Source organism: Pagrus pagrus (assembly GCF_965226575.1).
Source record: "Pagrus pagrus genome assembly, chromosome: 11".
In the NCBI taxonomy this organism is placed as follows: Eukaryota; Metazoa; Chordata; class Actinopteri; order Spariformes; family Sparidae; genus Pagrus; species Pagrus pagrus.
The window spans coordinates 16,472,612-16,496,888 of NC_140195.1; the positions used below are offsets into that span (position 1 = coordinate 16,472,612).

Sequence of the window (24,277 nt, forward strand, 5' to 3'; positions counted from 1 at the left end):
TTTAGATTAGATTTATTTAATTTCAAATATAAAAAACAGGAAACAAGAAAAACAAACGCAAGAATAATTAATAAAATGAACAACAAACATGGCAAACTCACGATGAACAATGTAAATACTGTAGATCATTTATTTCTGAAAAGGATTAGGTTGAAGTGAATACTGACCAAGTCTTAACCCCCTTCCTTTATATATATATTTTAGGGGTCGACCAACATGGCTTTTTCGGAACCGATACCAATTATTAGAAATCTGAAAACCGATATTTGGGACCAATATTCATTTGCAGTAAAAATGTAACCAGTGATGAAAAAAACCTAAGTACAATTTACTCAAGTACTGTTCTTAAGTACAATTTTGCAGTACTTTACTAGAGTATTTAAATCTCACATAAAAATCATCAATAAGAACATCGGAAAAAGCTGAATATTGGCCCCAATAATGGTCCAGGGCCGATAATCAGTCTACCCCTAATATATCTTATCAATAAACTCTGTGTAAAACATGAATATTCCAGATTTCCGCCCCAGACTTTACCTACACAATGCAAACCATTCAAAATAAACAAAAATAAAACATTCATAAAATACCAGAAACATTATAATAGAAAAAAACAAAATAACACAAATTAAAAAAAAAACAACACACACATCCTGTCCACACATCCTAAACATGTCACTTAAACCATTATTTAAACTTATTTCATGTTGTACGTGTTTTCAATTCCTCATTACATTTGTTCCATACAGTAAATCCTTTGACAGTAACAATGGCATTTAGCAATAATCTTCACTTGTGCTTCTTATGGCTGTTTTTGAGGGATGAAGATTGGATTTCCCCAAGCTTTCACACAGTAAGTTACATGGGAGTATGAATGTACAGTATCCTGGTCTGCATGCCCCAGGGGGGCTCAGAGTTACTGCAGGGGCTGCACCAAAATATTGTATGATAACATTTTGAAAGAGTGAAATATGGCTAAAATACACATTAATATGAATACAACATGTTATTACCAAAGATAAATTAATAAAAAAACATTGACAGAACATTGATGCTAGTCTTTTTTGATGCAATCATGTGAGCCAGCTAACTTAATGTTACACTGAATCACTATGCAAACTGGTTAACTAACTGCCTATCATTGAAACAAAGCCTGTTGGCCAGTTAGCTGCATTATTATCCCAAGCGGACATTCTCACGAGCCACCAATGGACTGTATTGTAACTTATGGTGGTTATTGGTCCGAAACCAACAGAGAAAGTATAGAGAGTGATGCTTACTCGTCGAACATTAGCAATGCTACAAATGTGCAAGTGAAAGAAGACCCGAAAATACTTAGAGAATAATCTCAGGTCTAGATTTACCTTCTCATCTATTAAGCCACCGTAGATGCAGCATCACTTGGAATAAAAAAGTGATATACTCATCAGAAACTCATCAATCAGCTAAAGTTGTTGCGCTACCTTCCAAAACCTCTTGTAAAGCTGCTCCTCAGATTGCTCAGAGGATTTAAACAAGTAGTGCAGGGCCTTTACCTATACATGAACTTCTGTTACATTCAAGCCCTTGCCATTCCTTGAGTAAGGGTTAAGCTAAGGGAAGTAAGGGGAGTATGGGAAATATTTCCCTGAGGTTGACTTCTGGCACAAGGACAAGACATGAAATACAGTTTTCATTCAAAGACACAAAACAAGACCACTCATCCAGCCCTGGATCTCTTGCCAGAAGACTTCTCGCAATTGACAGTAAAGCGGTAAGGAGACAAGGCAAAAGTGGCGTTACCTTCCTCACCTACCTGAAAAGCAAATAAAGGTGAAGAACGGTAGGGCCATCTGCCTGACAACCTCCATATGCTCTGCGATAGATAATCTGTGTGCCACTCACTGGGGTCAGACATTTCGCTAGGGTAGAGTTTGTGCCCTCCACAGTTTCAGGTAAGCTCAAAGATTTACTGTCCCTTCTACATTACATAAAACATAAATATATGTATCTGTCAATAATGATTTTAATAGCTCATTATTGTAAGCAATGACAACAAGGTTTGTTTATATGTGTCACTACAGGCGGCAACGCTTTATATTGTGATCCTTGTCTAATCCACAGCTAATAAGCACATTATTAGTCCTTATGAGACGCAAATTATCATTATTATTTAGGGATTTTTTGGTCTGATGCCAATACCAATGTTTAATGGAGGTAAGATATTTCACAGCTTAACAATAAACTTTATTGTCTAAAATGGGATCAGTGCACTAAAATAGCAAACTTTCTGGAAATTTAAAGGAGACATAGTCATGTTTTGGGTTGCTTAAATTCATTCATTCAAACTCATTCTAACCCTATTTAAATCTCTAAAAAACCATTGAGGGCAAGCCCTCATTTCCAATGATGTCGAGATCACAAATAAAAAACAGAATAGGTGCAAAAGTGTGATAACAAACAGAAACAACGAACATAATCACAGAGCGAAGAAAACAGAATGGGTAAATAAAAATGATAACAGAAAAGAGGCAATATGACAGAATACCAATCAAACGGAAAAAGTGCTTGAAAATGATAAGAAACTGCAAGCAAACGAACATGACAAGACACAGATAAAACTGAGGTGCATAAAAGATAAATAGCAGACAGCCATACACGATATCTTTCTATTATAAAGGTACCTATTAAATAACTCATCCCTTTATACTCCTCCTCATGCACTACAGATGTAAATTAGCTCATGGCTAACTCTGGAACAGCTTGTACGCTGTGCTCTGTCCCAGTCAAATAAACAAATGATTAATTTGAATAAATTGCACCACAGGCAACCAAGGAGTCAGTTGACAACCTTAGTTTACTTGCACAGCAAGAAATGCTCACACCACTTTGAAGCCAAGTGCACAAACGTATCAGTCAACACATTCAAAAACATTTTATGAACATAAATGTTCCCTGAGTACCAAGTCATGATAAATAACAAGTGCTTTTAAATTTAATCCATCTGTGAGCTTATTTTCAGACGAGGCTGCTCAATTCTTTAAAAGGGACCAATAATGTTGTTACAATTTCCAGATGGGAAGATGCAGATGACTGAAGCAATTAATGTTTGAATGTGGTTTAGCTAAATAAATAGCACCACAGAAGAAGACAGATGTAGCTGTGAGCAGACTTCAGACTCTTATATATGTTGCTCTATTTTATGCCGTTGGTAGGGTTGAATTTCCTGTTTTACACAGGATACATTTGGCATTCAACACATCACACGTCAGCTCACCTGACAGGGCTGTGGGTGTGTCTGAAACAAATGATTTGAAACCATTGATCTAGATAACATTATACTCTAGGCTGGATTAGTAAACTCTGGCCTTATCTCTACAGCATTTTACTGTATACGCAATCAAATGAAACTTGTTTTTTTACCTTTTTAGAGTCACAGTACATATAGAAATCTGGAGGTTTACGCCTGCCTGAAGAACAAGGAGAGGATCCTTGGGTTTGCTCACAAAACAAAATCTTCATTTTACCACAATAATTGCCCTTTTTCCCTCACAATGAAGCAGCAAACAGACATGTATTGTAGGAGCCGAGCTCTCAGTGACTGGTCAGGCACTTGAACCTGTCCTTGAAATAGAAGATTTCATTGCTAATGTTAGTATCTGCACTAGAAAGTGTATAACGGAATTTATCGTAGGCCTTTTGTGACTCTGTTTTAGTCCAGGGTAGTTTGATCTTTGATGCGTGGCTTACAATGATGTCACTGCAGGAGCCAATGTGGAGGGAGCCCAGAGCGTCGACGAAGAACTCTGCAGTGTCAAAAAAAACCAAAACACTCAAAATACCTCATATAAACTGCTATGTTAATATATTTTATAGAAGATATTACAGATACTCACCCAGATGTCCCCTTCGTGACAGGCGAGGGTCAAAGCCCACCTGCAGCACCTTGTCTGTCCTCCCCATGAAGAAGTTTATGACGGCATCAGCTACCACACAGTTGGGAAACCCCTCGATGACGTGGTGGTAGCCATTTCTGATATGCAAGCAGTTGCCCTCCTCTCCCCCTTCCTCCACTGATATGGTGTGACGGTATGTTGCAGAGTAACCAGTCACCTCTCTCACCGCACCACCAACCTGAAGTCATGAAGACAGTTAGAATGGTAAGACGACTAACAGAAACATAATAACTGGTGCACATGTAGCACACAGCCACCCCAACCCCAACAACCAAAAAAATATGGAGCCTGTCCTCATTATGTCAATCATTATGACCAGTATTAATGTTTGTTGGGAGGTGGTCCAGTACGTGTGTTGCTGCAACGACGATCTTGTTTTGGGAGACACCGACAGTCGACCTACTCCTTCGTTTCGGTACAATGTAAATTAAAAAAGTTGGCTTGACTTTAAATTGTCAAGAAACCTATAACCTCACACTTACCAAGTAGAGTAGACTATTAAATTTAAGTTGCACGAGCTGGAAAATTTTAACAACTTAATATCGGTAATTGGTTTCCTCGATTCTTTTAAGTAAGATCCCTTTGTCATATTTTACAGTTTATGAAAATATAAATCCTCTTGTAAAAACAGGAAGCTCACCATTAAAAAACAATCAAAATTGTGCATTCTATTAGGTTTAATTTACTTTATTTGTCACAAGAGATTACAGTCTGTAACAGGCAAGATTCGCTCACATCTTTTGCCTCTACACTGTAAAACTGTGACCAAAAAAATTGAGGAAACTGATTATTTTAAAATTACCAACTAACTTTCAGCTTGTATGCTTCAGGCATTTAGGTATGAGGATGTGTTGCAAATGAAACAGTGAGTAAGAGGTTTAAGTGCCAACTTTGTGTTTAGTGCATTGGATGTCGTGTTGGATGAATAGTTTACATATGCAGACAAAATGTTCTTGATACCTGACCTTGATCGTTTGAAGCACGTGTTGCAAATGTCTGAGACTAAAGGCAAAAAAGCTGTGGCAACAAGCAAAAATTAAATATGGCTGCAGCATAGGCCTGGCAGAGTGTGACCAGGGAGGTTTGTGGATATCTATAGGCTGTTAATCTCAGGTAGTTAAGAAGGAGTTCTCTAGGCTAAAGTAAATCTAAATATGTAGCACCACATGTCACAGCATAATAACGGATGGTCATGAGACCATAGCTACCTGCCTATTCAAGACTACATATACATCGCCCTTACTTGGGGATGTCAGGTGGGAGGAAGCCGAGAGGAAGGATCTTTGCTGTGTACTTAAAATTTGGAGTGTTTATGAATACATTAATATTCAGTAGGCATCAACACACACTGCCACACACATTGCACTGCTTCTGGGAATGCATCTCACCAGATCCAGAGTGGTCCTCTCTAAGATATCCACCATCCTCTCCAACTTGGTGTTTGCAGTGAAGATGAAGTCGTCATCCGCCCAGAGCACATACTTGGTAGTCACTTGAGACACTGCCAAGTTTCTTCCTGCAAACCAACCCTTTACAAACAAAAGGAGGTTCAACACCCATTAACTGTGTACTTTGCAAATTACAATGCATATTGATATTTCAGAAAGATATAAACTTATTTACCTTTCCAAATGGCATAATGTAATGTTCAATGTGAGGCCCGGTCACTGGCTGAGGGTGTTTATTATCGTCTGCTATCACTATGGTGACAGTGGGATAATACTGACGTATGCTGTCAATGAGATCTTTGAGCTTATCATAGCGTAGGAAGGTCTTGGTGGCGATGGTAACAAGAGCACTGATATTGTACTCTATGTAGATACAAAAAACAAATGCAGTGACCTTCTGTGACATTCAACACTTTTCGTCAAAATAAAACTGATAATTAAAAAAACTGCTGACAAACCTTTTTGGGATCCGGAGTTGTAAAGTTTTGGGACGGTTGCATGTCCAATTTTAATGCTGAAAAATGACTGGTGAGCCTCAGTTGCAAACCGAACTGCAGAACAAAACGAGAGCTGTGGTAAATCCTGGTTTCAAGTTCAACGGGGAGGAAATCATTCTATCATTTCCTCAGACTGGGCAAAGATCATGCAAAGCTGTGATCCCCTATGTCCCCCTATGCCTTTGGGGTGACAAAATCAAATATCACAACGTTTTTTGACGAAATAGGCCCTACTTTGATATCCATATTGCAACAATATTGGTGGGATGAATATTGTAGTAATGGTATACATTGCATATATTGCCCAGCCCTAGTTTCAACCGATTTGGAGCGGCCGCAGACGGACTTCTAATAGGCTCATAAGATGAGAATATTACGCTTAAACACAGGATCACCAAGAAAAGTGAGGGATTAAAACATTAGACATTAAACTCTCATTTGTTCCTGTGCCTAGGTAGGATAAGCTGATGGCTTAACCCTAACACTAGGCGTTGCCAATGTAGCAAGACTTGTCTAAAAGGATGTTTAGTCCAGAAAACAGAAAACATCATTAGTCAATGATTCATTTGAACAAACACCAAGCTTTTCCGTTACACTTCCCACCTGACGTGATACATTTTGATTTAAGGATTCCTGCAGACTTTGCTCACCTGAGATTTTATTAAATAAAAAAATGTGCTTGCCAAAATGTTAAAAATGTTGATGCAAATAACTGTGAGTGAGTGAGTGAAGGACCATCTGTGTCAGCATGCTTTATGCAAATCTTTGGCATCCCTTCCTCTTCAGAGAGATGTTTTACATCATGAGAGCCGTCTAACCATGCTTCACCTCTGTTTCTTTCCAGCTGAGTATGTTAATTGAGCCCAGAGATAGTTATTTCTTGGTATTTATTAACTATCTAATAACAATTATTAGATGTTTTTAATACTAATAAACTAATTCATAGTGATTGTACCTTATATGACTGAATATGACAAATAAACTTAATACATTTTACAGATGAAAACATCCCTGTCATATATAACAAACCCATTTGACAAAATGTCTATTAATGCATTAGTTACTGACCAAACAGAATGATATGTATGGCCAATGAGCATTAGGATGAAACTCTGGTATCCACATGCAAACTCTACCTGTGTCTGCTGTCTTGGGATGAAACACAGTGTTTGTATAGGTGACGAACTGCAGCTGCCTGTTCAGAGCGGACAGAAGAGGACTCGACAGGGTCATGTGCTTCTCTCCCTCCCCTTTAACATCGACCCTGTCCACTGTAGCAGCAACATCGAAAGTCCCCAGTGTTGCTGTCAAATATACCTGTTACACCGTTTGAATGGTTTTGGGGGAAAAACAACAAAAACGTCTTAAACATTAAGACAGGAAAATGGAAACGTGAAGCACAATGAAAACCTTAAAATGAAGAAATTACCACATGGTTTGATCTCGTTTCTTCTTTAAGACCCAAACCTATGGAGAGAGTGCAAATATTAATGGGGATATCAACATGGGATGATGGTGATGATGAATGTACTGTAGTTGAAGACATAATGTTTAATTTATCTGATTCTTTAATATTGTGTCTTGTATTAGATTTGCTGTTACCTGGAATGATGATGGTTTTGAGGGGTCGCACCTTCACGCCCTGGGTGGGATACTGAAGAGGACTGCCGGCTTCAGCTATGATAAGCTCATCTGCAGGACTGTAGGACCTATACATACAGAACATATTAGAGAGGAACACACCTGCAGTTCGTCATTACTGGGTAATATCCACGACAGCCCTAGTTATTTATTTATTTTTTGTAACTAAATGTATATCAGGAATCGCTCACTTTGATAGTTTGACCACGTAATGCTCACAGAGAAGGAAACACGTGGTATCCACATGTGAAAAAAGCCATCTCATGTGAATATATGTAATTTACATGGGAAAATAAATTTCTTATGTGGATTAGTGAATTTCATTCATATGTAAAAAAACCCAAACAAACATAAATCCAGTTGCCTTTAGTACTGGGAAACTTTCTTTAATCGGACTGAGAATAAGTTCATAACTTATTCTCAGTTCTTATCGGTCGATTAGTCGAAGGAACCAAAATTACTTGACTAGTTTTGCCGAACAATAGATGAGGTCAACATAGTCTCAAATATGAAGATTTTGCACTTTTCTGAATTACATTTATATATAATATCTTATGGTTTTTGAATCTGGTCAGACAAAACAAGCAATTTAAAGTTGTTGGCTCTTACTATATTCTCTCTATTCACTGTAATTATAGACCGACTCACCATGAAGTTGTGGAAACTTCCGGGTAGAGAACTGACCGTTGATTTGCATTGTGGTAATATGTGTAATCGGGAAACTTGTTTATTTCTGTTTTCATTTTCACTGCTAGTTTTGGGAAAACATAAGCTGTCATTTTGTTAAGTCTGTGGCCCAACAGGTAAATTACGTCTCCAACGTAATGTTAGTGAAAGTCTTGTTAATAATGATATATAAAAGCATCAAACATGCATTTTAGATTAATTAGATTTAGGTTTTTATTTTTAGGGTTTTTTCTCCTGTGAAGTTATTGAAAACAAACTTTGTGACTGGGTCTATTAGCTCCACTAATACTGAGAATATTCATAGACAGTTTGTTAGTTTCCACAATAACTATCTTCTTCTTTATATTTAATATCCTTGTTTATATAACTGCATAGTATCAGACAAGGAAAGATGCTGTTTGGCCACAGTGAGTCCAGGAACAATGGCAGGCTAAAACAGAAAAATGTCTGATAAGAAACTAAAGAAACATGCCCACGTGTTTCTGTCTGCATGCCAGTAAATTTTCAACCAAAGGACAACTTTTTTTTCCCAGAGAAAAAAGTCTCACAGTCGTATAAAGAGTAATCTGCTGATTACATGATTTGTGAACACACCCTTGTTACAAGGATGTGTTCACAAATCATGTAATTAACATGTCTGTCAATTTGTCTTGTTTTTATCTTGATCAACTTAAGACAATTTCTCTTCCTACCACAGTCGTTTGGCTTGTGAACACACCCTTGTCACACCCTTGTTACAAGGGTTTGTTCACAAATCATGTAATCAGCAGATTACAAAGATGGTGACCTCTTTATACGACTGTGAGACTTTTTTCTCTGCGAAAAAAAGGTTGTCCTTTTGTTGAAAATTTACTGGCATGCAGACAGAAACACGCGGGCATGTTGAATCCTTAAACCTGTATCTTGAACAATACCTCCTCTGAAAGCTGTTGTACTCCTGAACTCTGTGATGCTTTGCACCCTCAGGGTCAGGATGGGACTCTAAGAACGCCTGAGAAACGTTGTGGGCCCATGCGCGTGGAAACAGCAGATTGGAGAATGGCAGGTGAAGGGTCTCCTTGTCAGCCAGACACACACATGTATTCAGAGCCAAACGACTGTGGTGGGAAAAGAAATTGTATTCAGCTGATCAAGATAAAAATGAGATAAATTGACAGACATGTTCACTAATAACACACCATGCCACATCCTCTTTTATGTGGTAGGCAATGTCATTGTGATAGCCACTGACAATGCCTAGAATCGTCTTGTCGAGGAGTTTCTGTAATGGACTTCGTTGTCTTGGCCGCACGTCAACTACTGAGCTGGTCCCAGGGCTCCACGCATAAAAGAGGGCGAGCAGCGTTAGTCCAATGACCAACAAAGGTCCAAGACACTTCCTATAGATGAAACGCATCTGGAATGAAGATGAAAGGAAATGTCAGAATGGTGTTCATGTTGACCACACAGGATGAGGTTTTGTTTACACATTTGCTAGCTCACACAGGCAGCACGCCATGTCAGTTGGCCAGTGTGAATATAGTCAATTATTTGCTTTATTCACACATGTGGCATACCAGGCTTCAGACTAGGGAGCTTGCAGGGTAAAGTCAGACATTTGTGTTCACACTTACAGCTCCTCTGTACAAACTCTGGATTAATCCATGTGTGAAAAGGGCTAAAGAGGCATGGGGAAGTTACAGGTTCAGGGTTCAAATGGGAATAAATGAAGTTTAGTGAAAGTTGAGGCATAAAGATTATCTCTTAATTACTCACTTATCACTTAACTACATTCTCGGTCTCTCTTCCTTTTCTGCCCTCCGACTCAAAACAGACGACTGTGTGTGATCACTCTTTCAGTCAAACCAAGATTTTGCCACGACCTCAGTGAGCCAATCATTTTGCTGTCGTCATATTTTAAAACTGTTAACTGTTACTAATTGTTTGTGGTCTCTTATGCACTGCTATGTTGTTGTTGCTGTCAAGTCAGGCATAATGCAGCAGCAGCGCTACCACGTCATCAACCACACCACCCACCTCTGAAAGTAAGCTTGAAGCAGGTGTGTTATGTGTTACGCATGCAGAGGTGGACAGAGTACACAACTTCACTACTTGAGTAAAAGTACAGATACTCCTTGTCAAATATTACTCCAATACAAGTAAAAGTAGCTTAGTCAAAATATTACTTAAGTAAAAGTACTAAAGTATTTGCTTAAAAAATTACTTAAGTAAAAGTATTAAAAAAATATCTCAGGAAATACAGGAAAGGAAAGTAGCTTAATGTCATTATACAATACACTGATGCGATTCTGCTACAGACAGTTTATAGCTCAAAAATAAACAAATAAAGACAAGAAGCCTCAAAACACAGACTCAGCTGCATTCACCAACACATGAAATATATACTATACTCACTCTATGCTACTCTCTCTCTCTCACACACACACACACTCTCTCCCTTTCACACACACACACACACACACACACACACACACACGCACATACACACACACACACACACACACACACACTCTCTCTCTCAGACACACACACACACACACACACACTCACACACACACACCCACTCTCTCTCTCTCACACACACACACTCTCTCTCTCTCTCTCTCTCTCTCTCACACACACACACACTCTCTCTCTCTCACACACACACACACACTCTCTCTCTCTCTCTCACACACACACACACACACACACACACACACACACACACACTCTATCTCTCTCTAACACACACACACACACACACACACACACACACACACTCTCTCTCTCACACACACTCTATCTCTCTCTCACACACACACACTATGAAGGTATATCAATGTCAAAACAACCAGAGAGATGCGCAGCAACGGGTGTGTGCACGCATGAGAATTTTGTTATGCGTGCGTGCGTGCGTGCGTTGTTACGTGCAGACTGTATTTCACGCGTAACAAGAAGCTGCGTGCGTACGAAGCAGCGTGCGCACGTCTGTCTGTCACTGTTTGACAAATGTTGTCACGCGTTCACACACGCGTGCGGTCGCAGTTTCTGATGTGCGACCGGAAGTTGATCTGCACCGTGCGCAACACAACGCGTACTTGGACGCCTCGCGTGGTTGTTCTGTGTTCCATGTTCATCCAGTAGATGGAGCAATCGATCCAATACGAGATACAGACATACAGACTTTTACATGACATGATTCATTTGTTCCATGAAGACAGAGAAAGAGTTCTGTTGCTGTTTCTTTACTTTGTTTCTCACATAAGACACAAAATCAATGACAAACATTTGTAAGTTAACCACGCCCCCCGCAGGTGATCAGTTCATTGAGAACTGCTGGGACCGCTGGAGAGGTGCGTTAGGTTTGTGCACCTGAACAGCTGCAACACACTCCCAGGACTTTTGTTGGGAGGGGCGGGGGAAGCACGCACTTTTATCAATGATCCACCGTCCTGGTCCCACTGAGGACTCGAGCAGCAGCGTTTTTTATACATACATATATATATATATATATATATATATATATATATATATATATATATATATAAAACAAAAAAAACACTTCTCCTCCTTCTCATTCTTCTTTTGAGATGCTGGCAGCAGTGTCTGGCTCACTGCTGCCTCCCCTGGTTGACGACACTTCAATAAAATGAAAAGGCCAACTACGCGAGGCGTTCACGTACGCGGTGTGTTGCGCACGGTGCAGATCAACTTCCGGTCGCACATCAGAAACTGCGACCGCACGCGTGTGTGAACGCGTGACAACATTTGTCAAACAGTGACAGACAGACGTGCGCACGCTGCTTCATACGCACGCAGCATCTTATTACGCGTGACATAGTTTGCGCACGTCATTTCCGCCTACATGTGAGCGTGTGACAAAAATGTTCAATTATCTTCATGCGTGCGTGCGTTCGCATAAAAACGCATGAATGTTACGCGTAGTCACTACGCGTAGTGTGATTACCGGCGTGCAGCAGTCATACGCGTGAACGTGCGTGTGAACGGGGGACCATTATAAGTCAATGAGGAAACTACATTACACGTCAGGCGCTGCTTGCTGCGCAGGCGTCAAAGCACGCGCGTGTGACACGTTCAGTTGATAGGTGCGCACGCATTATGACACGATTCTACCGCCATAGATCAACTTCCGGTCGCACATCAGAAACTGCGACCGCACGCGTGTGTGAACGCGTGACAACATTTGTCAAACAGTGACAGACAGACGTGCGCACGCTGCTTCGTACGCACGCAGCTTCTTGTTACGCGTGAAATACAGTCTGCACGTAACAACGCACGCACGCATAACAAAATTCTCATGCGTGCACACACCCGTTGCTGCGCATCTCTCTGGTTGTTTTGACATTGATATACCTTCATAGTTGATCTGCACCGTGCGCAACACACCGCGTACTTGGACGCCTCGCGTAGTTGTTCTGTGTTCCATGTTCATCCAGTAGATGGAGCCGTCGATCCAATACGAGATACAGACATACAGACTTTTACATGACATGATTCATTTGTTCCATGAAGACAGAGAAAGAGTTCTGTTGCTGTTTCTTTTACTTTGTTTCTCACATAAGACACAAAATCAATGACAAACATTTGTAAGTTAACCACGCCCCCCGCAGGTGATCAGTTCATTGAGAACTGCTGGGACCGCTGGAGAGGTGCGTTAGGTTTGTGCACCTGAACAGCTGCAACACACTCCCAGGACTTTTGTTGGGAGGGGCGGGGGAAGCACGCACTTTTATCAATGATCCACCGTCCTGGTCCCACCGAGGACTCGAGCAGCAGCGTTTTTTATACATACATATATATATATATATATATATATATATATATATAACAAAAAAAACACTTCTCCTTCTCATTCTTCTTTTGAGATGCTGGCAGCAGTGTCTGGCTCACTGCTGCCTCCCCTGGTTGACGACACTTCAATAAAATGAAAAGGCCAACTACGCGAGGCGTCAAAGTACGCGGTGTGTTGCGCACGGTGCAGATCAACTTCCGGTCGCACATCAGAAACTGCGACCGCACGCGTGTGTGAACGCGTGACAACATTTGTCAAACAGTGACAGACAGACGTGCGCATGCTGCTTCATACGCACGCAGCATCTTGTTACGCGTGACATAGTTTGCGCACGTCATTTCCGCCTACATGTGAGCGTGTGACAAAAATGTTCAATTATCTTCATGCGTGCGTGCGTGCGTGCGTTCGCATAAAAACGCATGAATGTTACGCGTAGTCACTACGCGTCGTGTGATTACCGGCGTGCAGCAGTCATACGCGTGAACGTGCGTGTGAACGGGGGACCATTATAAGTCAATGAGGAAACTACATTACACGTCAGGCGCTGCTTGTTCAGTTGATAGGTGCGCACGCATTATGACACGATTCTACCGCCATACCCACTTTATCTCTCTCTCTCACACACACACACACACACACACACACACACACTCTATCTCTCTCTAACACACACACACACACACACACACACACACACACACACACTCTCTCTCACACACACACACACACACACACACACACACTCTCTCTCTCACACACACACACACACACACACACACACACACACTTTATCTCTCTCACACACACACACACTTTATCTCTCTCACACACACCCACTCTATCTCTCTCTCTCTCACACACACCCACTCTATCTCTATCTCTCTCACACACACACACACACACACACACACACACACCTAACCCCTAACTTGGACTCTTTGATATGAATTGTATAAAAAACATGAACAGAAAGTCAACTCAATCAGTCAACTGCACTGCAACAGTTGCCATATTTTTAAACCGTTTAAAATGGCAACTATGATACTACAAGCACATACAATTACGTTTAAAATGTGCATCTGCAATTTAACCAACATTAAGCTAGCTAACGTTAGTAACAACTTTACATACCGCGACGTGCTTTTTCAGGTTGGAGGACGAGTATTTGTCGGCCGTGATATAATTTGTTCGCGATAAGCACAACAAACATTTAAACTGAAACGAATCAAACATGGGTTTGAGATAAGGCCACGGGTGCTCGGTGGGAGTTTCCCCCGTGTTTCTCCAGTTTCTTCCTCCATTTCTTCGTATGGCATGACGCAGTACAGGTACGGCAATACGACTAAGACAAACCATACGCAAATCAGCAGAAACAGTTTATTTTCTCTGAATTTTGCAAAAAAATAAAAAATCATCAGCTGACGTAAGCTCAAAAGTAGCGAGTAACGAGAGCATCAATAGAAATGTAGTGGAGTAAAAAGTACAATATTTGTCTTTAAAATGTAGTGGAGTGAAAGTAAAAGTATCCCCCAAAAATAATACTCAAGTAAAGTACAGATACTCAAAAACTGTACTTAAGTACAGTACTCAAGTAAATTTACTTCGTTACTGTCCACCACTGTACGCATGTTACAGCCGCACTCACATTACTGAACAATACTATGGTTATTCATAATTTATGCTTCAGATGTGTTTATAGCCTGATGTGCTGTTATTTGAAAATTATTTGAAACATGCTGGAAAGAGTGACTTGAAACAACAGTTGTTGTTCAAATATAACTGTTGTGAATGTTCAGATGGTTCAGATGTTGTCATTCAATTGTGACAGGATGCACTATGCTGTTCAACACCCTTTCTGCCTGGCTCAATCCACTCTGTGCATATTGATGTGGCTGTGGTCTGCTTCCATCAAATAATGACTCAGCTCAGCTACTGAAACGTGTTGTGGCGCAGCCGGTGGAAACACGAGCATTGTCTAAAACATCTGCGATCAACTCTGGTGACCGTATCACGGCCATGACAGTCCCATTGGATTCTAGGGGTAAGGGAAGAAGCCGCTCTGCAGCCTGGTGGTACGGCAGCGGTTACCTCTGTATCTTTTGCCAGATGGCAGCAGGGTGAAGAGACTGTGGCTGCGGTGGGTGTTTTCCTTTACAATCCTTTGGGCTCTGTACAGACACCCCACCTCACCAATATCACTGATGCTCTATAGATGGGTGCCAATAATGTTCTTGGCGGTTTTAATCGCCCGCTGTAGAGCCTTTCTGAATGCTTTCGATTACTTCTCTGTAAAAGTTTACAAAAATTGGGCTCCAGAAATTGTCCATGTTAAGTTTCCATAAGAAGTAGAGCCTTTTCTGCTGTCAGCTGGCATTTCAGTGCCAGAATGCAACCAACCTCTACACCACCCACCTACAGTTTTCACCAAGCTCCTCAGTAGTCTGGCTTGACATTTCATCAATCTTCACACCACTAACAAGTTAAATATCGAGTGACCAGGGAACAAGTTAGTATGATATTGAAGTTATACTCAGAGAGTACTTCAGATACGACAGAGAGGGTATTTTAAATGCAACTTAAATTAATGCATTTGTTCTATGGTCATAATGTGTTATGACCAAAGCAATATACTGGGTAACATCTTCAGTTTTCCCCATACACACAAAAAACAACCAAGCCAGCATTTGAAAATGTATCCACTCTGTGCCAGTGAGCCAGTGATAGATAGGCTGAGCTCTATCTCATTGCCACTTTCCTTGCCTTTCTAAAGCTTTCCCTTGCAATGTTGCCAAGCAAGACAATTGCTCTGAGCCGTCTTCACATATGTCCCGAATGTTCTGTTGTGGCGAAAGGTAGCCTCAACATTTTAAATGTCCCGCAGAGTTTGAGTTTGTCGCAGGTGACACTTACTGAGTGGTTACTCTGCAGCGCTGTTAAGATTTGCATCATTGAGCCAAGATAGACGCTTTCCCTTGCAAATGCAACACGGCTTCTTTAAATAGTAGTCTGGCGTCAGCGCTTTCCTGTGACCTTGCTTGATACAGGGTTTTGAGAAAAAGTATTTTGTGATTTGATGGCGTGAGCCAAAGGTGACTGTTGCCATAATGACGCTCTGACATCCAGCACTTCACTCTGCTGATTTAATTTCATCATAAGATGTAGAATGTTGTTACACAAATCATAAAGAGATCAAATGCAGTGTAAACACACAACTGTAGAAGCTGGAAAGTGATGGGGAACATAGTGGATAAGATAATGTTAAGACAACTTATAGTAGGTACAGAAATGTTGTCACAAGCAAGGCTGGTACACTTTTGAATGATACAATTCAAGGACTTTTCAAGCAATTTTCAAGGGCAAATTATTCAAAAGGAAGGGCCAGTTATCCATATAGATGTTCCTAAAGTCTAATCCAGCACTGTACTCAAGGCCATCACTTTGTGTTGAAAAGTGGTGGGGACATAATTTTTTAAATGGTCTTCAACATCTGCAATTTTTGGCAAAGTACTGAAGCCACTGTATGAGCTCAGAGCAGATACTTATAGCAGGAAAACAACATTAATTTAATCTAAATGTGTTTGTTAATATTTCGTGGTGCGTGCTATTTTCTAAATAACATTTTGAACTAATTATGCTTTTCAAAAGTGATGCGGACAAGATTTGTAATATCGTTACACCTTACATATCATTACTCCTTTAACCCTAACCTTCCTAGCCATCACCTGAACATGTCCTTGTGTAAGTTACGATCTGACCTGGGGTGAGCTGGTGACCGTGGTTCATTCGTTAACGGTTAATATTCCGTTCTCAGGACACTTATCAGTTCACTGTAGGTCGTGTGGTATTGTCAAGGCCCTCTCATATTCCTCCCTAGCTCTCCCTTTGGTCTGATTCATCACTTTATTCTACAAAGTGTGACTTTTTCTTGACCTCTTTGTCAGACTTGCCAAGTACACTCTGGTGTGCACAGTGCTGACTCTGATATTCTCTATTTTTCTGTTTAACCATTCTATTAAATAATACGAAAAGACAATCTTTTGTTACTCGACCTTTTATTTGTCCACAGCCTCTCCCCTGCAAGTTGCATATGCGTCTATCTGATATTTATTTATTTATTTCTGATACTTTTAGTACATAGAGGGCTATTTCTCATTTACAATTAATTAATGATAAAAAAACAACACTGCATAGCCACCCCAAGGTTTTCAGTTGTCCCTTCTGGTCGCCCCTTCAAAAAATGTCTGGGGGCGACAGTATGCAGAAAGGAAACCAGGGGCGTCTGCTCCAGGAGACCTCAGCAGCACTGAACAGCAATAGGCTACACTCATTTTGACAAAGTGGCCTTAGCCAGAACATGAACATAAACAATAGAGCAGGCTTAGGTGACTCACAGGAGAAGAAACAGACAAACTGACAAAGACAAAATGGAGCACGCAGGCTTCAATACAAACAACACCAATGGGGGATGAGGGTTAGGCGAAGGTGGACAGAAAAACACTGGAAGGAGGGAAAGGCTAAAGAGGAAGATGCAGAGCAGCTGTGGAGGGAAAGCAGAACACTGGGAAAAAAGGGAAAAAGACAACACAAGACCAGGAAACACATACAAAAATATAAAACACACACAATCAGACAAAAATGACATGACCATGACAAATTATGGGTATATCTAACTAGAAGCAGGAGGTCTGACTGAGTACTCAACTGTTGTTTGTTTGGTATATTTGCTCTGGTTGTGGGTCTACTTACAACTTCAACTCTTCATGTTTATTCTTCTGTTACTGCATCAAACATCTCAAGAGCAACAGGTACGTTTTTCTCCCGGATGGTCACACAGAGTGACTTCTATATTGCTTTCTTCTCCAGGGTATTCTTTTAAAATACGGGCGTTACATCACTGAGTACATGGCTATTCGTATTAGTTCCGGTCAGGTGATTTTCCAAACATTTATGCAAACTTTAACCCTTTTTAAATTAAAGACTTCTGAAAACATGGAGTGTTTTTAAAATAGTGGAAGTTAAGTAAGTTAGACACTTTGAAGAATCACTTTCTTCCAAAAGCACATATGGAGATTACGCAGTGACGCGCGCACACGTCTGCCTTTTTGATACATGTGTCAAGATCATGAAGGAAAAACGTGGTGCAAGCAGTGTTTTCCATGCGCTAAAAGGACGAGTAAAGACAGAAAAAAAGACAGAAAAATTCTTACTGTTGCTGTTTTCTTGGGATAAATATTTCCAACAACTTCGTGTGACAGCTGAGTCTGATTCTGAGGAGGCGTTTGTGTGCGCATGTGAGAGACACTCCTCGCCAAACGCGCGTTATTGGTCAAAGCAGCCTACTTCCATGGGTGGCACAGGAGCGCAATTGTGCTCTTTCGAGTTGTGTTTGCATTCCCGTAGAGGGTTGATGACCTCATCAGTAGCCTCTAACGTGGTGCGTGTTTGATCAGATTCAAGATTCAAATATTTATTTGTCACATGCAGTTGTACACGTACAAGTCAGGTACGTATCATCACATGACACCAGGTCGGTATGCTGCAATCTCCTAATATGGGAATTTTTTTTAGACCTCAACATCTCCATCCGCGTTTGTGTGATTGTGAGACTTTTAACTGGGCAGGTTTACAGTCCTCCCAAATGCCCTAAAACGTGTTTTGCTTGTTAGATGTTTGATCAAGTGTGTACCTAAAGGCATGATTTTGTGACATCACCACTTGTTTGAAAGATGGATGTGGTCCAATATGCAACCCACACAACTGATGTGGAAACAATGGACGTTTCAGTGAAGTAGGAGGCATCTTGTGAAGCAGTTTCTACGTTAGAAATGAGCAAATCTTTCTGTGGGAAAATCTAATTGGTCAAAACTCCAATTTAAGTAATTTTGTTTGTCTTAGAAATGTGTCTGGAGGAGGGCATCTTTAGATTAATTTGAAAGATGATAATTATAGGCACAGCAACTTTAAATTAAAGGGAACTGTGACTGCATGTTATCTAATAAATTGCCTCCAGTGATGTCACTCAGTGGTTAAGTTGCATTGTGGGTAATGTAGGCACCATGTTCTGTCGGTTCTATCTCTGGTTCTACTGAACCGATTTTGATAATTTTGTTTTTAAACTCTTCATAATGAGTCCAACAGTACTTGCGAGACCAGTGGACTGCTTTTCAAAACTGGCGCCTACACTACCCACAATGCTACTTAGCAAATGAGTGACATCATGGGAGGCAATTTATCAGACTACATGCTGCTGCCTTTGGAGCCAAATGTGAAATTACCCTTTAAGACAAGGAAGAAACAGTTCAGGCAAACATCTTGAACCCAAATGAGCATTAGTGGGTCTGAATTCCTGCTTAAATGAAATGAGTTATATTCTCTGGTAAAATATAAGTATGATCGACGAAACCAACAGGTGTTTCAAATTAAATGAAGCTATCTTTGTTCCCTCATGAGGCAGTTTTTCAACTTCAACATCTTAAGTCAAATTACTTGCATCAAAATATATTTAGTATCAAAAGTTAAAGTATTCATTGTGAATAATGGCACATTTTAGAATATATGTAATGTTATGTTATTGGATTATAACTTTTGATGCATTAATGTGCTCAATGCTTTAATATTTAGGTTGGTAAAAAGGTGATTCAACTACTTTTATGTAGTTTAGCTGTTGGGTAACTTGTGCATGTTTTCCTGGGTCAATAAAGTTTCATCTTAATCTACAATATTGCATCATTATTTGTTGACATTTTATTGTATTATGCTAAATCTGCAAAGTAGTGGATTTAAAAAGTACAATACTTGCCTCTGAATTGTAATGCACTATGTAACTTACTAACAATTTTGTTATATAGTCAAATATTATTAAAACTGAATTACTTGATGGGCAATGTGCTCTTTTTGTTCTCACCCCACCATAATTCAAAAATACAAGCCTGTTTTGCTCTGTTTAGGAATATAATGGTGTTAAAGTACATCACAAACGCATGCTGCATGAGTTGCGTGGTGCAGCTTTAAAGGCGCACCATGTCGTTTTGGGGAGGAAATTTTAATTGGAAGAGAAAGATCTTCATTTACTTTTTTATGTCCTTAAAAAACTAAATAAACAAACTCTTTTTCTTGATGTTACAGTTTGTTTTAGGTTGGCAGTAGGACCCAAAAGCGGACACCAAGACAGGAAGTAGGTAAAAGGATTTTATTATAGATGCTCTGGTAGAAGGCAGTGAACATGGCTCTGGCAGGTGGTTCAGCTGGTGTAGTGGCGGAGACTCACAGTGCCGTAGGCTGAGGCTTTGGTGGAGGCTCTGGAGATAGTTGAGTGTTGGCAGGTAGCAGAGGTGCTGGTGGCAATGGAGCTGGGACTTGATTACTGGAGAGGTCGAGGAGAAACAAGGTTGCATACACAATGACACAAAAAAAACGAGACTCACAGGAGGTAGCGCTAGCTGAGTACCACATGAGGGAGACGAAATAATCTGGTGCTGGAGTAGTGAAGAGACCAGGGTCACGTAGCGGCAGGTGATGAGACTGATGCTGAACAGGTGTGTCTCTCTGCTGCAGCAGGAACCAGTAGGCCACACCCACGAACACAGACACACACACACAGGGAAGTAGCAAGTGAGGAAAAAGGAGGGGGAAACAGGTAGAGAGAAAATAACTAGAAAAACAAGAACAGAAAACACTGCCATAGCACACACCCTGACACATGGCTGAATAAACTAAATAAACACACTGTTCTGGGCATGTTTTCCTCTGAGAACAGCTTGTTTTTTCAGTTAGGCGAGTCAAATTTCTTCTCTCACTACATATTGCCCCTTTAAATAGCTTACAATACTTAAGTCAAAGTACTTAGTTACTTTCCACTTCTTTGTACACGTCATGCAGCCTCATGTAAAATCCAATACAGCTTTGTACAACTCCAACCTGAGCATAATGTTAAAACCTGTTTACTGTCATTTTATTGTTTTTACTGCCCTTAATGGTTTTCTCTGTTCTTCGCCGTGATGTTGCCTCCTTATCGTCCTTTATTGACTCTCTTCTTTTATGCGTTACTTTTTTTCCTTTTTCTCTTTCTGTGAGTTTGCCTGTTTTATTACTTTTATTCCTTTTACTTGCAATGACTCATAGATTTTTTGTGTTTACATTTTCTGTTCCGTTTAACTCATCGAGGCCTCATGGTGTTTGGCTTGACTGTTGATAGTTTATTCCGTAATATTGTCTTTGGGGGGTTTCCTGCTTTTGCTTGCTTGTCAAAGTACTATGTAAACTCTGTTTTTAATGGTGCTATATAAATGTGTGTGAATTATTATTATTTCATTATTACGGATGCACAATATGGATTTTTTTTCAGCTGACTCTACCGATTGAAAAAAGAAAAAGAAAAAAAAAAGATAATAGAAACTAACATTATTACAAACATTTTTAAAAATTGATTGCTACCTGTAGTATATGCACGCCTGAGTGTGAGACAGGCTAAGATGTAGTGAGCAAAGGTGGTTTATTTATAGCTGTGGTAAGACTTTTCTCCTCGTGTTGCATAGCTGCCGACTCTCACGCTTTGGCAGCTATGTGTTGTGTTCTTGTAAAAAAGCGTCCACACAAGTGACGACATGTCTGGCTCTTGTCTACATTGCGTGGCTATACACAGGTGCGGCAGTTCGGCCATATGAGCGCAACAACAGCATGTTTGTTATTCTTCTCCTCTGCTGTTATCGGCTGCTCTCAAAACAACTTTAAAGGTGCATTCCACCACCTACTGTGTGTTGATGCTGCACTTTGTATTATCAGCTAGATTAGTCGGCTTTAATTTCTTTATTTGCTGATAACTGATCATGTTAATTTTCCATTATTGGGCCGATAATTTATCTGTTTGATATATATCGTGCATCCCTAATTATTATGCTAAATCTGCAAAGTAAGCAGTTGTCATACAATACATGTAGTTGGGTTAAAAGTACAATATTTACCTCTAAAATGTGGTAGAAGTATAAAGTAGCATAGACTGAAGTACGTCAAAAAGTGTAGTACTCGAGTAAATGTACTTAGTTACTTTCCACCACTGCATATGAATAAAGCTGTGAGGAAAGCTTGTTCACTTTGTAGGCTTTGTTAGGGCGACACCCAGTGGCCAGGAATGGTAGAGCAGCAGCTCCACTTCACTTTATGTCGCTTCCTCTCAGCATCTTTAAATAAAAAAAAATAATAATCCAACAATAATAAATACCATACAATTTCAAAACAAAACAAACAAACAAACAAACAAACAAACAAACAAACAAACAAACCGCGACTGTTAATTACCCTTAATGCATTTCAGGACGTGTGAAGCGTGCTTCCTCAACACGTCACCGGCTGCCAGCCAATGACAGGTCGCATTTGCTCAGCTTAGCTCGTGATGCTGAAGAATGTAGATCCGTGCAGCGGCTCCGTCTCTCTCCGCTCGACCGACCATCTCATTCAGGGACAAGAAAAAACAAACAAACAGTAAATAAATGCCGTGACGACATGACTGACAGGTGTATCCGGCCCGTGCGGTTCTTCAGGTCCAGGAAGTGTTTCGCTGCAAGCACATCACGCCCCCAAATGACCGACTGGTCCCACGGCGAAGGTAAAGACTCACACACACACACAGTCACACACGGGTGTAGATGTGAGATAAAACACGTTGTGTCACTGCTTCTTTGTGTGATGACAGCACGCGTAAAGCTCACGGCCTCATTTCAATGTGAGTCATGTGTTTGTGGCAAAACGGATTAAACGCCTCGATTAGGGTAAATGGATTGATGCCCGTTTTTATTTATCGTCAGGATAAGGAAGGGAGAGTACGTGTGTTTGTTTTTCCCCCCGACAAGCGACTCTCGACATGTTAATCGTTAACACAAGTCTCAGGTTTGGGGTCTTTCACCTCATCTGTGAGGCAACAGACTCGAGTGAAACCGTTTTGGTCAGTGACGCACAGTGACACTGAGTCAAGTGTGAAGTCCACGTCCACTGAAAACAACCACAATCACAGTTCACTTCAGTTGGTGTATTTAAAACCAGCTGAACAAGATAAGGAGACATGCATGATGATGCATGACAAATCTGGAGCTTCTTCAAAAAAAGCCGCAAACAAGATTTAGAGGAAGTCAGTCACATTCAAGTTCTCGTCATGTTGGGAACAAAGCTTCTCAGTTGATTTCCAGCTTTTGGCTGTGCTTTCAGATTTTCCTCTCTAACTGTGTAGCAATAACAACCGTTAAAGTTTTTATTTGAGGCTGAATGTGCCAGAGACTTTGAGAGGAGGTCATTAGACTCCGTGGAGATGCTTCCAGTGTGTAATCCAACATGATTTAAAGCATCTTTTCATTTTTAATGCACGGGCCATAAACATGTCCTGCCTTGCAAACACTGTTGGAGTTCATTGCCTTTTCTGACACGATGATTTGTGAAAAGTAATATTGAAGGTACTTGGAGTTCGAACAACACTCATCTTTTAAAAGCTTTTCATTGTAACATGACACAATTCAGTGTGCTGCTACATACGATCTGCTCAGAATAACCCATTTAATGCAACGATCACCAACAGAAGAGAGAAATTTACAGGCACATTTCAACCCATCTAATCCACCCTGGTGTGTTGTTTCCCCCTGTAGATGCGCTGTGATATCCCAGTGATGTAGACAGTGTCACCATGAAGAGCTCCAGCTCCAGATGGGCCTTCTCACTGGGCTTCCTGGTGGGGGCCTGCAGCATCTACTTCTTCCTGCGCCAGGTGTGGTTTGAGAGGAGCTACCCGGTTCTGTCGGAGGCTCAGGAAAAAGCCACAGTGGTTGGGGAGAGCCCGACCAGCTGGAAGAAGGAGGGAGCTGCTCTCATCAACCAACTCCACCCTCAACATGCAGGTGATTTACACTCTTTCACTCTGGTCCTATACAGATCAAATCATTTAGTATGTATGGGGTGACACATTTTTTTCCCACTTGCCTGCAGTGCTATATATCCATCCGGTTTGTTTTTGTGTGAGTTGCTGAGTTTTGGAGGTTTTCTGCCTGCTTTCAAATGTAATGGAACTAGATGGCACTAAGCTTGTGGTGGTCTCTCTCCAGAAATCATGACCTGTTTGCGCAGAATAATCCACAGACCTTGTTGTGAGCAGTGTTATATAGGCACTATATTCTTTCTACCTAAACTATATGTGTTAAACGTATCATTGTACAGGAGGATCGTCCATGAGTACATTCACGACGTTGTTAGGTAGAAAGAAATAGTCCCTGCATGAAACTGGGAAGAATATATCAG

General features: G+C 40.6%; 2 protein-coding genes across 8 annotated transcripts in view; one reads left to right on the forward strand and one right to left on the reverse strand.

Annotated features, from left to right (window-relative positions):
* b4galnt1a (beta-1,4-N-acetyl-galactosaminyl transferase 1a) lies at positions 1–18,367 on the reverse strand. Of its 2 annotated transcripts, none has more exons than XM_084365699.1 (11): positions 18,211–18,367; positions 9,387–9,604; positions 9,123–9,305; positions 7,483–7,589; positions 7,310–7,347; positions 7,017–7,197; positions 5,842–5,934; positions 5,559–5,746; positions 5,324–5,464; positions 3,876–4,113; positions 1–3,785 (listed from the first exon to the last, which is right to left on the reverse strand). In XM_084365699.1, exons 1-11 carry the CDS (start codon positions 18,292–18,294, stop codon positions 3,574–3,576), a joined length of 1,683 nt encoding a protein of 560 aa, XP_084221825.1. In that variant the 5' UTR covers positions 18,295–18,367; the 3' UTR covers positions 1–3,573. The 2 variants fall into 2 exon arrangements, with proteins under 2 accessions (XP_084221825.1, XP_084221824.1); XM_084365698.1 differs by lacking the exon at positions 18,211–18,367 and adding an exon at positions 14,135–14,394.
* Positions 18,352–24,277, forward strand: part of c1galt1la (core 1 synthase, glycoprotein-N-acetylgalactosamine 3-beta-galactosyltransferase 1, like a) — a 9,725-nt gene continuing 3,799 nt past the window's right edge. Inside the window, exons 1-4 of one of the 6 annotated variants that reach the window (XM_084365700.1) lie at positions 18,444–18,506; positions 20,129–20,177; positions 22,314–22,604; positions 23,632–23,880. In XM_084365700.1, coding sequence (XP_084221826.1) covers positions 23,670–23,880 — 211 coding nt within the window. In that variant the 5' untranslated portion in view covers positions 18,444–18,506; positions 20,129–20,177; positions 22,314–22,604; positions 23,632–23,669. The other 5 variants (XM_084365702.1, XM_084365701.1, XM_084365704.1 and 2 more) reach the window with 5 other exon arrangements.

Bases quoted from the DNA above. Each gene is read 5' to 3' on its own strand.
- b4galnt1a (XM_084365698.1), bottom strand. From the start codon at position 14,359: ATGGTTTGTCTTAGTCGTATTGCCGTACCTGTACTGCGTCATGCCATA. The intron at 9,605-14,134 runs GTATGTAAAGTT...TCTTCATTCCAG, and splicing joins ACCTGAAAAAGCACGTCGCG to ATGCGTTTCATCTATAGGAA. The intron at 5,935-7,016 runs GTAGAGTTTGCA...TTTGTTCTGCAG, and splicing joins TCCCAAGACAGCAGACACAG to TTCGGTTTGCAACTGAGGCT.